Raw genomic sequence first — 16,479 nt, 5'->3', positions numbered from 1 at the left:
ATGTAGTGGAGTAAAAGTACAACATTTGCCTCTGAGATGTAGGGGAGTAGGAGTAAAAGTATTGGAAATTGGAAAAACCCAAGTAAAGTACAAATACCTTAAATTAATTGTACTTAAGTACAGTACTTAAGTAAATGTACTTGGTTACTTTACACCACTGCCGGGAACGCATCTGTAATTTTAAGATTTACTATTTTTGAAAAAAACGTGTACATTTGTGAAAATATTTGAATATATATATCCTACAAATGTCTTCAAAATAAACTTGACATGCTATATCAGTGGTTCTCAAAGTGTGTGTGTGTGTGTGTGTGTGTGTGTGTGTGTGTGTGTGTGTCTCTCTCTCACGTTGGGGTGGTTCTTCTCCAGCAGTTCGGTCAGGGTCTCTAACAGAGACACCAGGAAGTCCCGGGGTTTGCGGAGGACCCAGCCCGGCTGGGCGATGAAGATCCGCAGGAAGACTCCGCCCACTTCTAGCTCGCCCTGTCCTGCGCCGTATGCCACCGTGAAGTCCTCTGGCAACTGAACACACACACACACACACACACACACACACACACACACACACACACACACACACACACACACACACACACACACACACACACAGAGTTTGACGTTCCATTCATGCATCTCTATAACATGAAGCTGCTCTCTGACATCAGTGTGTTTGAGGAACTTACTCTCCAGTTCACGTCAGGGTTGTCCTTCTGCTGTTTAAAGTGCCTGGAAGAGACGATGCACATGGTATTAAAATAATGTAAGTGTGCAGTGGTGGAAGAAGTACTCTGATATTTTATTTCACATCCCACCAAAAAAAAAAGCCATCTAGCACATGGCCCATAGGCTCGGGTTTCTTTCTTTTTTTTTTATCCCGCGATTTTGTAACCCTTATTTTTCACCCGGTGCCAATTTCCTGAGGGTTAGGTCCTGGGCGCTACAATCCCCTCACCAGCCTAGGGAGGCCAGGGCCGAGCTCATGCCTCCTTCAATGCATGAGAGCCAACTGACCTTCTTGTCACCTGACAGGGGGGGGGGGGGAAGGAACACGTTATTCCAACCAGTTCCTTTCCCCTCCATCAGGCGCCCCGGCTGACCAGGGGGAGTAGTGACCAGGATTACTGCATGTTTTTGTGAGGGTATTAACTACCCTAGGAGACACGGGGAGAACATGCAAACTCCACACAGAGTAGGCCCTTTCACCAACCCCACCTAGGGTATGGGCGCTGATGACGCGGAGGAGAAGACACGCCCCCAGCGCCCACAGCGTCCCCTGCGGGAAATCGAACCCAGGACCTTCTAGCTGTGAGGCGACATCGGCTCGGGGTTTTTAGCTGCGGTGGACCCGGGATGGAGATATTCATTTTTCAACTTTTTTCTACAGTATCCTCATCCTAGGATATCATAATATCATATAAAAGGTAAGAAAAAGCTAGGGCGGAATTCTCCTTTAACTCATTGAGTGCCATTAACGTGTTTCACGTGTTTTTGAAAAAAATTGAAAAAAACTCAAGATATCATCATCTGAAGATTTGCAGCTCCATCCACTCCTTGTTTAACTTATAACTTAAAAAGGCTGTATCTCGCTTCCTAAGCACTTTTCTTTTTATTTTGAAAAAAAAAAAAAAAAAAAATTGTAATGGCCAGAAATAGATAATAATAATTTGGGCACTCAATGAGTTAATAACGGACTGATCCGTGCGGTCGGTCGGTTCTTACTCGATCATCATCTCCCGCACGGTGGTGGAGACCGTCTCTCTGGAGCCGTCGTTCCAGATGAGCTCGGGGTTCTCGTGCGTTCCCTCGAAGATGTGCACGGCCGCCTCGGCGTTGTCCCGCATGGCGTCCATGAACACGCCCGGCAAGAAGCGCACCAGCGTCAGACGCACCTGGTGGCGGTGAGAGGGACAGAGTTAACACCTGTGTCATTTTACATTTGAGATATAACCATTATTTTATACTTTGGGCTATTCAAAAATAGCAGATCTACAAGCTCATAGCGCGGCACTGAGTGCCGCACTATGAGCTTGTAGATCTGCTATTTATTTTTTTTAAATCTTGAACGTTTGTGCAAATCTTTGAATATAAATATTTTTTGAGACGACAACATCTGTAAAATAGTTTGGAACCAAACTATTTTACAGATGTTCGCTTTAAAAACATATATATATTCAAAGATTGGCAACAGTTTTCACGATTTTTCAAAAATAGCAGATCTACAAGCTCATACCACTGATACAGAAACATACAGTTAGGATTTAGACACAATTTTTAGATATGTATTCGGAATCCCCCGCATCTCAAAATGTTTTGTTCCAGGGACCCCCAGAAGCAAAGATTTGAGTTACATTTTTAAAAGAAATAGTAGATCTACAAGCTCATAGCTTGGCACTTGGTGCCAATGAGCTTGTATATCTGCTATTTTTGAATAGCCAAAGAAATCAAAAAATGACACAGTTGGGTTTTTATTAGGAGGAAAACCCGGACTAGATCCAGATCTTCAAATAATAAAATCAAAGGAAGTTAACGTTTTTTTTTTAAAGCAAACGGTACTGGGTTTGGTGATGTTCTATATTGTCTGAATCAACTTTGTTTGTGTTTGTTTTTGTGCTAAAAGAGTGACTTTGAGAGCTGTTTCACCGTACAATGTAAGTCGATGATGAGCATATTTTGAATTATCAATTTCTAATCAATGGAGCAATCCTATAATACATTGCACAAACCAAAACCCATAATTTCCCCGTGTCACGGTGTCGGACTAAACACAACAACAACATATCAATGTCACTAACAACACAAGCCACAACGCGCTCAATTACTTCACGCAGTCCGTAGGCTACTTCTCATGGCTCACCACACATTTCCCTCCTCGCAGCATAATTAATTGTGGCCAGCACAAACTCACAACATTACGGTCCACCATGTTGTTCCTTAGCGTCCCCACCGACCACCGCCGAACGACAGCGAAACACGAGGCGGACAACATTTCGGCCACACCATTCTGTTCCCTTTAGCGTGCGGACCAACGTTGCCAGGTTGCGCGCGAGAAATAAGCAATCGGGTCTGTGAATTTTCCTCCATTTTGCCTCCATTCCTCCTCGCTCAAAGTCACTTACACGTCGCTTACAATAACAGGACATGGCAACACTGCCCTCTGACACAGAGCGAGCCACGCCCCCGGGGAGCGAAAGAGAGAGAGACACACACACACACACACACACACACACACACACACACACACACAGTCTCTGTCTTTCTCTCGGCCAGCAGTAGCAACAGGTCATTATTATTTTTTTTCATTTCACTTGCTAAGCCATTACTTAGCAAGTGAAATAACGCGCGCGCGTGGGGGGGGGGGGGGGTTCGCTTGAAGCAAACAGCCTTTTCCCATGTTGAAGTCAAGGCACAGACTACTGTGCTGGTGACGGACAACGGATGCACGCTTATGAGAAACAACAAAAATAAAACCTGGCAAAACAGTTGCGTGCATTAGCGCAAGATGAGGATAAAGGAAACATTCAGTCTACATGTCCAGCTTGCTAATTCTCGCCTACTACTACTACTTTCGTATTTGAAACTTTACATTTCTCTAAATATTATAAACTTTCAGGACAGCCTAAGTACTAACATAATTTATGAAAAGGCTACTATAGGCTACAGTGAAGTCGGACTGGATAATGACTTTTTTTACTCACTTGGTGTGGGGATTATCTTGCACAGTCGTTGTGAATTAGCAAACTGGACATTTACACTGAATGTTTCCTTTATCCTCATCATGCGCTAATGCACGCAACTGTTTTGCCAGGTTTTCTTTGTGTTGTTTCTCATAAGCATGCATCCGTTGTCTCTCAACAACACAGTAGTGTGTGCCTCACTGCCTTGACTATTACATTATATATATATATGTATATATATATATATATATATATATATACCCACACATACATATATATACATATTAAAGATTATATATTTTATGTATATCAAATATATTTATATATATTAAAAAGTTAAAAAAAAAATCGAAATATCGAAAAAATATATATATATATCGATACCAAGCGATATTCAGACAATCGCTCCATATATCGATACAATGTTGTGTGTCGTGCTGATGTTTGTTGAGTGAAGCTTAATGTCAGCGTGTTTGTGTTAGAGCGCCTCAGTGCGGCTGCAGAGTTCATGTGCAACAGCTTGCATGGGTGGCTGTGGCTTTACAGTTTTCCTTCGCCGAGATCTGCGCTGCCAAGTGGGCACTGCGTGGCCCGCGTAGCGGGCCGAAACTCTAGTTATGTTTCATTTCTTGTCCACCTTTGGAGTTACATCATGGCAAGGTAACTACACAACCCAAACCTCTACCAAAGTGGTCTGGCCCTTTAAAGAGCGATAGGAAAGGTTTTTTTTGCCCCCTCACCTTTGGCCCGACCAGTTTGTCTGAGGTCATCTTGGAGAACAGCTCTGCGGTCTGGGAGCGCACCTGAGGGTGGGTGGAGTTACAGAACAGATCTAACAGGTAGATCAGAGCACCTGTGGAGGGGGGCAGGGGGGGGGGGGGGGGGGGGGGTAAAAGTACAAACGTTTTGGTATCAAAATGTAATTAAAGTACCAACAGTAGAAAGTACTCATTATGCAGAATGTCCCATTTCACAACTTTTCAAATGTACAAAATGTATAGAAATCTTAACAGATAGCCGATCTACAAGCTCACAACTTGTTCTGAACTTGCAGATCGGCTATTTTCAAATAGCCAGAGTAGATATGGGGCTGAAGTGGTTAATGCATGTTTTGTAATAATAATCAAAACATACAAAGTAACTAGTAACTAAAGTTTTCAAATAATTGTAGTGGAGTAAAAGTACAATATTTGCCTCTGAGCTGTAGCGGAGTGGAAGAAATACTATTGAAAATTGGAAATACTCCAGTAGAGCAAAAAAATACCTCAAAAAGTACAGTACTTGAGTAAATGTACGTAGTTACTTTACACCACTGATTTCCGTCAGCAGCTGAAGAAGTCATGAATATGCACTAGTGTTTACCAACCTTTGGCCATAGCTTCTTTAATGATCTTAGTGTTGGAGGTCAAGGCGTACAGGGTCTCCAGCACAAGCTGCCGACCTGAAAGTGACAGAGAAACAACAAGAACAAATGACATAAGTAATGTCATCGTCACAGGGACACCGTGTTGTAATGGACTCACACTACAGTAGGTCTGATTGATAACAACCGTTCCCCAGTACGATCCCCTCCACCCCCCCCCCCCCCCCCCTGGCCAGCATTCACATTTAACCCATTAAGACCTGAGGCGATTCTTAAAAATGTTTTCTAAATCCTAAAAGTTTTTTGAAAAAAAACCAAACAAAAAAAACAAGATTTTTCAAAAATAGCAGATCTACAAGCTCATAGCGCGGCACTCGGTGCCGCGCTATGAGCTTGTATATCTGCTATTTTTGAATAGCCAAAGAAATCTAAAGTGACACAGATGCGTTCCAGGTATTAATGGGTTAATGGTTTTTTTGGTACCCGAGTACACTTCAATTCAACTGTAATGGTACTTAGGTGCCTCAAGGGAGTGCTGTGAGCTATGGGGATTTGGGAGATAGAGGATGTCATGTGACAAAAGATGAGTCACTTGTCAGAGTTTAGAGAGCGAATAATAAAGTTTGACCGTGTTCTAGTTCTTGTAATATTAAGAGAACAACGCCCAAAGCAGTGCGCTGGCCTTCTTTGATAGTTGCACAACGTTACGTTGTATCGACAATTGTTGCATGACAGTGACATCACTGTACCGCGTCGCATAACAGTGATGTCACCGTATCCTTGCTGGTATCTTTATCTTAGACCCCCGCGAATAGTGCCTTTGTTTGCTGTCATGTCATTGGCTGTCATTCAGACCATCGGAGCCAATCACCCACATTGTGACAAAAACATCTGCATAACTGTTGGACTGGGCTGGTATCCCAGCCAATAATATCGTCACTGTTGGACAGAGAGCTCTCCATATATATTTTCATAAACGAGTGGCCTATTCATTTTATACTTTGTCGTATGACAAAGTATAAAATTAAAAATTTAAATGGCAGATCTGCAACAAGCACACGTGTTGCAGATCTGCCATTTAAAAAAATCTTGACTAATATAGGGATGCCAGTTTGAAAGGGGTTAATTAAAGGGATATTTCATTTTCGATAAAAAAAAAGTGGTAATTGTATTGTCTACTCAGGCTTTTGTGAGCACCCTGTACAGTTTTTAAGTTGCTTGATTCAGTATTTAGATATTTGATTTTTGGGGCGGTGTAACCGCCCCCTATAAGTGAGGTTTGGACACTGACCAATCCTGCACCGTGATTGGCCAATAGTCTACAACGCAGTCTACAACGCTAACCCTTCCACAGTCGATGCAAATCTATACTTTTGCAAAGTCAGCCAATCACATTACAGCTAGTGTCATCACCACTAGCTGTAATGTGATTGGCTGACTTTGCAAATTCAGGACTGTGATTAGCTAGCGACACACATGTCACATGTGCAGCCCTATGAATAGTAGTATGGACTTAAAAAAAACACATTATGTTTTTTTAAGTGAGTCATGTTGTGATGACCACACACCGCCCACTTCACACTGGGTGTGATTTCTTTTTTAATATTTGATATTCATTTTATCAGACACGCCCCCTTCCTATACAAACCCATTATAACTTCAAACTCTATTTTAAACATGTTAGATTCATCAGAAACACCCGTCCTTGATTCTGGTGACTGATATTGTCCTTCTAATACGTGAGGAGACCGTGCTTTTTCAATTACTTTTTTTCATTATTTTTTTATATTTTTTTGAAAATGAAAACAAATTAAATACAATAAAAAATGTAATTAAATAAATGAAAAAAGTAATTGAAAAAACAGAACCAAGGACGGGGGTTTTTGATGAATCTAACATGGTTAAAATTGAGTTTGAAGTTACAATGGGTTTGTATAGGAAGGGGGCGTGTCTGATAAAATGAATATCAAATATCTAAAGACTGAATCAAGCAACTTAAAAACTGTCTGGGGGGGGGGCTAACAGCCTGAGTACACGATAAATATCCCTTTAACAAAATTATAACTACACAGGTTTCTTTTTTTGTGTTTTGTTTTTTGGACATACAAGTTTGTCTGCCCGACAGTGACGATGCGTAAACAATACATTTCCCTCCAAAATGGCCGCTTGTGAACATGGTCAATAGTCAATAGAAACGGCTCCACCTGGTGGTATTGAGTGTGAATTCTTCTTACTGGAGGGCAGAGAGTGCAGCAGCAACAGCAGGTTAGAGAGAACCAGGGACTCAGCGATGTTGCTCACACACTCCTGGTTACACGTCACCGTGTTCACGACCTGTGGAAGGACACCAACACAGTGTGTTAAGTTAACACTGATAAAACAATGTGTTCACGACCTGTGGAGGACACCAACACAGTGTGTTAAGTTAACACTGATAAAACAATGTGTTCACGACCTGTGGAAGGACACCAACACAGTATGTTAAGTTAACACTGATAAAACAATGTGTTCACGACCTGTGGAAGGACACCAACACAGTGTGTTAAGTTAACACTGATAAAACAATGTGTTCACGACCTGTGGAAGGACACCAACACAGTGTGTTAAGTTAACACTGATAAAACACACTAGTTATGTTAATCCAGAGCGATTTACAGTAATCAAGGTAATACATCAAATGCATAGAAACTCTCAATCTAGGATCAGAGGTAAACCAAGAACCTATCATCAGTCTAAACAGTAGAATATACATTTGAAACTATACAAACTATGCCAGGTCAACAAGTGAACCTGGCATCTTGTCTACACAACATGCTATCTAAATGACATTTGAACCTTTGCATAAGCCTGCACGGTCGTCAAGGCTAGAGCAAGTGCTACGGGTTAAGGTGGAGTCTGAAGAGGTGAGTCTTCAGATTACAGCGGAAGATTGGGAGTGAGTCTGCAGTTCTAACTGCTATGGGGAGTTTGTTCCACAGTTTGGGAGCAAGAAGGAAGAAGAGTCTGGGACGTGTGGAGCGTTGTCCAGGGTGTTTTAGGGACGGTGTTCTGACGGCTTCCCTGTGTTACGGTAGCTGATCTGAGTGAGCGGGAGGGGTTGTAGGGATGGATCAGTCGTTCCTCACAACGGAGCGGTAGAATTCAGATTGAATAGCAGCTAACAGTGTTGTAGCCCTACTGTACTGTACCTCCAGAGCAAGCTGCTGCACTTTTCCAGCTCCATAAAAGCGCAGCAATGAGAACAGCAGCTTGAAATGTCCAATGCACTCTGTCTCAGAACCTGTAGAGATACAGAAAACACCAATTACAAGAGATCAACAAGAGAGCAACTGGCGGCCCGGGGGCCACATGCAGCCCCCACGTTCACTTAGTGCGGCCCGCAGGTTAATATCAGAATAGTGATATATTATTGATTTCAACTGTTATGATTCCAAACATGCAAACATGACCCGCTTTAATTTCTTCAGTCTATATTAGTAGCTTAATGACTAGTATTAACCAATGTCTTTGTATTTAAGTTTAAAAAGTTGACATAAGTATAACTAAATGCATTTGCAAAAAAATATTACTTTTCAGGATTCCAATTCAAAAATAGCACAACAAAAAAAATCTGAATTCCAATAAAAAAAATAGCAAAAGTAGCAGATCTACAAGCTCAAAACGCGTTGCACTGCGACACATTTTGAGCTTGTAGATCTGCTATTTGAACTATTTTAACTCATTGAGTGCCACAATCCGTCAAATCCGTCACGTGGCCTGACGCCCAGAGCGCCACAATCCGTCAAATCCGTCATAAAAAAAAAATCAAAAAAAAAAAAGAAAATCAAAATAAGTTTTTTTTTTTTTTTTTTTTTGGGGGGGGGGGGAAACATGTTCAGAGCCCAAGATATGATGATTTGAAGATTTGCTGCTCCATCCACTCCTTGTTTAACCTATAACTTAAAAAGGCTGTATCTCGCTTCCTAAGCACTTTTATTTTACAATGAATTTTGGCTGTGGCACTCAGAGCCAAAATTCCATAAACATGAATAAATAAGCTTGGCACTGAATGAGTTAAAATGCTTTTCAAAATAGCAAAAAAAAAAATCCCTAAAAACATAAGCAACAAAATATGCTTCTTTGCCGTGTTTCTTAGTGAAACAGAGTCAAAGTGCCGTCTCACCGGGGTTGTTCTTGATGACGTTCCGGAGGGCCTCCAGGGCCATCTCGGCCCAGCGGAGCCTCTCGGCGTGTTGCTGGGACTCCACCTTGGTGCTCTGGTTCATGGTCAGCAGCGTGTGGAGGTACTGGGCCTGGGAGCCCACGTAGTCCAGCAGGCTGGCCGCGAACGCCTTGGGGAACTGAACACAACCAATAGTCAGTGGTGGGAAAAGTACTCGCATGTTTTTTAAGACGCCATGCGACGCATTGTGATCTTAGAGATCAGCTATTTTCTTCTGCTAATCTGCTAAGTTTTTTTTTTTACATCTATCTATACATTTCTAAACCCAAAACCCCCAAAAAAAACCTGCCACTGTGTGGGACTAAACACAAAAACAACATATCAATGTCACTAACAAGACACGCCACAACGTGCAGAATTACTACGCGCAGTCTGTAGGCCACTTCTCACTGCTCAGCACACATCTGCCCCCTCGCAGCATAATTAATTGCGGCCAACACAAACTCACAACATTACAGTCGGCCATGTTGTTCCTTAGCGTCATCGCCGACCACCGCCCAACGAGACCCAAGTGAGGTCAGACAACACACTCCATATTTGGGCATAGCTCCATTGGGAACATCTCCTATTATGGCTTTATATATTATAGAGACCAACAAACACAAAGCACCGCGCAGCGGATAGGGGGGAGGGGCGCGCAGCGCCCCGACCCTCTAGTTTTATACATTTGAAAACTTGGGACATTCTGGATAATGAGTATTTTGAGACAGGACTCATAACATGAACATCTTAATCTAAAGCTGAACACATTCATTTCCCTGTTGTCTTGAAGGCAAGAATAAAGATACAATGAGAAGTGCCAAGATTCACAGGATTTATGATGATGAATATGCTATATTATGTTAGATAGTGTTGTTTAACCATGCTGTGTATTGCTGCTTCTGACACTGCTGTGAAATTCATTCTGTTTTTTATCATACTCTTATGTTTGGATAATTCTCAAGAACTCTAGCTTGAAAAGCCCCAAACGAGATCCTTTCTGGTGGATAAAACACTGAACGGTTATGTGTGTGTGTGTGTGTGTGTGTGCATGTGCATGTGTGCGTGTGAAGTTCTGTGAACTCACCTCCAGGGGAAAAGAGGGCTGCTCGTTGTAGACACGGACAAAGATCTCTCCCACGATCAGCTCTTTGCCGTGATCGCTGAACATGAACTCAGCACCAAAGCTCTCATCGTTCTCACCCTATACAAGGGACCAGAGGACAGACATGAATAAATGAGAGAAACCAAATAACTGATTTACCGACTTTCTCAACAATAATGGGTCGCGCTGAGACGTGTTGTGAGCTTGTAGATCTGCTATTTTCCGGTGCGTGACATGCTTTCATAGAAGACATGCAGTGCTTCTGTGGAATTCAAAATCTGTGGTGGCGACTGTCGGAGAACTTCCCTGGAACTCACCCTCTTGATGTTGCTTTCCTGCTGTCCTTCCAGGAACTCAAGGAGCTCGGCCCTCGTCCCGTTGTTCCAGATCAGGTAGGGGTTCTCTGAGTTACTGTTCAGCAGCTTCAACACCTGGACACACAACAACACACACACACACAACAACACAACCTCAGAGTTACTATTGAGCAGCTTTAACCCATTAAGACCTGAAGCCGATTCTACATGTCTCCTAAATCCCACCAGTTTTCTGAAAAACGTATGTTTCTATATCAGTGGTGCTCAATCTTTTTCATGTCAAGGACCCCCAAAATTATATTTATTTGGCCGCGGACCCCCATCAAAACATGTTGTTCCAGGGACCCCCCCAGAAGCAAAGATTTGAGTTAAAAATGTTCGCTTTAAAATATATATATATTCAAAGATTTGCACACATTTTCACGAATTTTCAAAAATAGCAGATCTACAAGCTCATAGCGCGGCACTCGGTGCCGCGCTATGAGCTTGTAGATCTGCTATTTTTTAATAGCCCAAAGTGTAAAATAATGCTTTTTAGCTCAAATATAAAAATGAGACAGTTCCAGGTCTCAATGGGTTAACACCTGGACACACCACAACACACACACACAACAACACACACACACACAACAACAAAACTCTTATTTCTGTTTGCGTTTTTGCACTGATGATGATGGGGATGATTTTGGTTACTGTATTATCTAGGCCATTGGTTTTCAAAGTGGGGTCCCCAGCCAAATGATGGATAGTTGGGAACCAAATGGATGCTTATGGGTCTGTAACTCAGAGAGGGTACAAATGGAACCAGAGAATGGGGGTCCGTGTGTCAATTTGGGGGTCCTTGACATGAAAAGGTTTAAGAAGCACTGATCTAGGCAAAAGGACATATTTCTGGTGCGTTGGACAGTGACAACTGAAGCGATCATGAAAAAAAAGAAAAGTATTTCATGAAGGAAAAGCTGCTCTTGCTCAGCAGCATCAGTTTGTATTCAAACTGACAGACGTTTTGGTCCCTCTGGATCAACTTACACACAACTTAACCCTTTAAGACCGGGAACGCATCTGTGTCATATTTAAGATTCCTTTGGCTGGGTTTATTTTGCAGAGAAACACATGATAATGTGAATTCACGCGACCGGGATGGTTCACCAGGCTAACGTCTACGTGTCAGGTTTCCCTAACCTGTATAATAATAAGACAGTAAATGGGACTGACCTCGGCGGGCGACCCCGAGCCCAGTTTCTTAGAGATGTAGGGCGTGAGCATGGCCGCCAGGCTCTTGCGAACGGTGGGGTTCTCGGGGGGGACCACGCCCTCCACCACGCCGTTGGTCTCGGCGGCGGCGGCGCCGGGGTTCCCCGCGGCCCCCTCCGCGTCGGGGTGGGGCGGCGGGGGAGGCAGGGCGCTGCTGTAGCCCCCCAGGCGGCTCAGCGCCACCAGGCTGAGCTTGGCCAGGCTGTTGGCCACCTCCTGCTGGTTGGTGTCCTGGCTGGCGGCCACGCCGCTCTCCTCCAGCGTGTAGTCGTAGTTGAACAGGTGCACCAGCAGGTGCCACAGCACGCCGGCGTGGTACAGGTGGGTCTGCAGGAAGAAGTCCACGGCGAAGGAGCTGACGCACTGCACCGCCAGAGCCGCCGTGCGCGGCAGACCCTTTGGAATGAAGGAATGAATGAATAGTTTTATTTTGTCACAACAAACAGCACAAAAACAACACATGGACTGCTGAAGCCGTAGCTTATAATACCTACACTTTTTTTACCTGATAATATACATAAAACAGAAACCATAGCAAAACATCACATTTATAAAAATACATTTATCTCTGATTTCTTTTCCCAGATTGTGTTTTTGGTGAAAACGAGCTTTATTCAACTGCCGATAACTACAGAACGGACGATCGCGGTTACAATGTATTTTTTACGGTGGAAAGAACCCTTGACATTGTCTGTTTACATCCGCGTTGAGAAAAGATGTCTGTGGATGGTCAAAATAAGGTCAAACCGCTGGCAGTGGTGGATTAATTAATTCATTAATACCTGGCAATGAATGTGTTAAACACGCACACACACACACACACACACACACACACACAGCGTGCTATCAGCGTTAGCCTCACCTTTCCATAGTAGAGGACGTGACAGAGGTCTCTGATGATGTTGGGCATCTCAACGATCTTCTCCCTGCATTCCTCGAACTGAGCCGCTACGCTGTAGCACTTACAGATGTGCCCGCACACCTGGACAACACGAGACAACACAACACAACACAAACACAATACAGAGATTAAAGCTAAATAAAATCCACACACACACTATAAAGAATTAGCACAATATGTAGGGGCGGCAGTGGCTCAGGGGGAGAGCGGCCGGATGGAAACCGTGAGGTTCACAGTTCGATCCCGGGCTCCCCCAGAGTTAGTGTAGAAGTGTCATTGAGCAAGACACTGAACCCCTAATTGCTCCTGATGAGCAGGTTGGTGCTTTGCATGGTTTCCTCCTCCATCGGTGTGTGAATGTGTGTGTGAATGTGTGAATGTAATGCACAATCTATGTAAAGCGTTTTAGATAAAAAGTGCTATATAAATGCACCATTTACCATGTAAAATGATGATTTGTTGGTAGCCATACAGCCCACCGATTATTTTATTTTTTTAAGGAAATCTGCAGCAAAAATCTGCACCAAATTGCAGATGGAGACTTTAACCTCTGCTTTTATGAAATACAGGAGATCAATTAGGGTTTTCTGGAAGATTGAACATGTATTCTATTCTATTGCTAGTTTGACCACTTCAAATACTCTTTAATCTTTAATGAACACATAATAACTGAGAACAGGCTATTTACAAGACGCGTTGTGAGATTGTAGATCGCCTGTTTTCAGTGCAAGACATGCTGACTTCTGTGGAATCTAAATGACTGAAAACAGTCGTGGCGACTGAGATCTTTAATCCATGAGAATACCGTTCAGAAGTGAATAATACAGCATTTAATCACTAAAGAATCCCTTTTATTAGCCCAGAATAGCTGCTGTGGACTGTTTGGAGTAATTTGTCTGAGTGATTTTGGTGCAGGGACATATTATATTGACAGTGGTGTGCTGATGTTTGTACTGCACTGACACACAAGTCTCTAACATAGATTGTAGTACGGCAGAGTTGGCGTTACATACCTGAACTGCCTGGTCGTCTGCCTTGCTGGAAGCAGTTAGCACAGCAACACAGCGAGACAGGGCCTCCAACAACACCTACACACACACACACACACACACACACACACAGACAGACAGACACACAAATAGATAAGTACAAAGTAAGAATGAATGAATACCAACACTAAGGATATGGCATAAGGAACTCATGAGTTGTATTGGACTGGAAAAATTAACATACATAACTAGGGGAAAGCAAAATGAATTTGACCAACCGTGGGAAACATATATGAACGTTATGGATATTATTATTTGAGAGAGAAGGAAACTGAAAACTGAAAATTATTTTTTATTTTTTATTAATTTATCCATTTTATTTAAGAAAGTGTAAACAATGTGATTATTTTTTTTATTTTTTTTTGAATAGCAAGTACAAGGGGGTATATGTGTATGAATGTGTGTGAAAGTAGATGTCATGTATGTCACAAAAAAATCAATAAAAATATAAAAAAAAAAAAAAAAAAAGAATGAATGAATGTCAGAAGCGTTTTTGTCATTGAACACTGGAACATATGAATACAAACTATTTCTGTTTGCCTTTTAGGCTTCGTCAAAAATTGCAATATACAAGAAATTGCTGATGTATTTAATAATGTTACACTTTCCAAAAATTACAACGCGTTGTAAGCTTGATGATTTGCTATTTCTGCTATTTTTGGGAAATGTTTGAAAACGTATGAAAATGTTTCAACATGGAAACGATTATGCAAAAATAATTGCGATTATCTAAAATAATTGCGATTAGAAGATTATGTAATAGAGCACCGAAGTCTGACGCAATTTACACATCCTACCTGGGTCACGTTTTTTGAATTCCCATAGACGTGTTTAATATCGCGTCAAATAAGAACTGTGTTCCAAAAATAAACTAATGACCCCGGCAGGTTTGACTCTTATGGATATGAAGCATCAACTGACGGTGAGAAAACGGTAATGTTACTTCCGCCGAATTAGAAAAGAAATCGCCAAAAACCGACAAATATAAGTGATTGACTATCATAAACGATACAGAACCTCCTCCCTGACAATATTGCAGAGACAGTTTGTTTATTTTTGGACCATAATTCTTATATGAGACGATTCTAAGATGACCCAATGTTATTCTCCATAGAGAAATGACTTAACCCTTGAAGCCCTGAAGAAGCATCTGTGTTACTTTTTGATTTGAGCTAAAAAGCATTATTTTACACTTTGGCTATTCAAAAATAGCAGATCTACAAGCTCATAGCGCGGCACCGAGTGCCGCGCTATGAGCTTGTATATCTGCTATTTTTGAAAAATCGTGAAAATGTGTGCAAATCTTTTAATATATATCGTTTTAAAGCGAAAAAAATTTACTCGAATCTTTGCTTCCGGGGGTCCCTGAAACATATATTTTTAGATGGGGGTCCGTGGCTAAATACATGTCATTTTGGGGGTCCTTGACATGGAAAAAAGAACCACTGATATTATGGCGACATAAGTTTTTTCAAAAAACTGTTAAATCCCCCAGAAGCAAAGATTTGAGTTACAAATGTTCGCTTTTGAAACTCAAATCTCAAGATTTGCAAAAAAATAACGATATTTCTAAGATAGCAGATCTACAAGCTCATAGCGCGGCACTCAGTGCCGCGCTATGAGCTTGTAGATCTGCTATTTTTTGAAAAGCCAAAGAGTAAAATAATGCTTTTTAGCTCAAATCAAAAAGTGAAACAGATGCTTCTTCAGGGCTTAAAGGGTTAACGAGCCAGGGGATGAACGAGTGACGTCAGGACTTGTGTGACTGTACTCTATAGTCGTAACAGGCCTAACCTCGATGCCGTTCTCGCGCCGCAGCTCCTCGGCGTTGAGCGCTGAACAGTTGACGGTGTGGAAGGCCAGCTCCACGGCGGCCGGGAGGATGGGCGAGGTTTTGGAGAAGAGCGACTCGTCTCCCGTTTCCATGGTGATGGTCTTGATGAGCATGGGGTACCCGGCGTATTTATAGGGTTCCAGTTCTGTGTGTAAGAGACAAGAGAAGAAGAAGTCAACATATTTATAAGGTAGTTCTGTGTGTAAGAGACAAGAGAAGAAGAAGTCAACATATTTATAAGGTAGTTCTGTGTGTAAGAGACAAGAGAAGAAGAAGTCAACATATTTATAAGGTAGTTCTGTGTGTAAGAGACAAGAGAAGAAGAAGTCAACATATTTATAAGGTAGTTCTGTGTGTAAGAGACAAGAGAAGAAGAAGTCAACATATTTATAAGGTAGTTCTGTGTGTAAGAGACAAGAGAAGAAGAAGTCAACATATTTATAGTTCTGTGTGTAAGAGACAAGAGAAGAAGAGGTCAACATATTTATAAGGTAGTTCTGTGTGTAAGAGACAAGAGAAGAAGAGGTCAACAGTGCATAACAGTGCGACTTAAACATAAAGATAAGACAGAAAATGGACAGGTGTATGTTGATAATAAGGTGATCTCCAATCACACTAGAGGGTGCGGTGAAGCAGACCTTGTTTATGTCGGTTGAAGAGGATGCTCTGGGTCTTGAGAATGAGGATGATGTTTTCGGGGTCCGGGCCGTCGATGAAGCGCGCCGACTTGGTGCAGAGGAACTCGTACGCTTTGTTGACCTTCTCAAACATGTCCTAAAAA

At 42.2% G+C, this 16,479-nt stretch overlaps 1 protein-coding gene across 2 annotated transcripts in view; it reads right to left on the bottom strand.

The window, feature by feature from the left end:
* The window catches only part of dnajc13 (DnaJ heat shock protein family (Hsp40) member C13), a 113,004-nt gene that overhangs the window by 9,676 nt on the left and 86,849 nt on the right, over nt 1-16,479 (bottom strand). Inside the window, exons 38-52 of one of the 2 annotated variants that reach the window (XM_084048647.1) lie at nt 16,337-16,472; nt 15,659-15,843; nt 13,829-13,903; nt 12,777-12,896; nt 11,876-12,310; nt 10,661-10,774; nt 10,326-10,442; nt 9,200-9,377; nt 8,226-8,317; nt 7,242-7,371; nt 5,041-5,115; nt 4,415-4,527; nt 1,720-1,889; nt 684-726; nt 349-522 (exon numbers count right to left, since the gene is read on the bottom strand). In XM_084048647.1, the coding sequence (XP_083904773.1) occupies nt 349-522; nt 684-726; nt 1,720-1,889; nt 4,415-4,527; nt 5,041-5,115; nt 7,242-7,371; nt 8,226-8,317; nt 9,200-9,377; nt 10,326-10,442; nt 10,661-10,774; nt 11,876-12,310; nt 12,777-12,896; nt 13,829-13,903; nt 15,659-15,843; nt 16,337-16,472 (2,157 nt within the window). The remainder of the gene's footprint in view (nt 1-348; nt 523-683; nt 727-1,719; nt 1,890-4,414; nt 4,528-5,040; nt 5,116-7,241; nt 7,372-8,225; nt 8,318-9,199; nt 9,378-10,325; nt 10,443-10,660; nt 10,775-11,875; nt 12,311-12,776; nt 12,897-13,828; nt 13,904-15,658; nt 15,844-16,336; nt 16,473-16,479) is intronic. The other variant, XM_084048648.1, reaches the window with a different exon arrangement.

This window comes from Gymnoscopelus microlampas, assembly GCF_963454915.1.
Source record: "Gymnoscopelus microlampas genome assembly, chromosome: 22".
Classification (NCBI taxonomy): Eukaryota; Metazoa; Chordata; class Actinopteri; order Myctophiformes; family Myctophidae; genus Gymnoscopelus; species Gymnoscopelus microlampas.
This window is presented reverse-complemented; position numbering and strand designations above follow the sequence as displayed.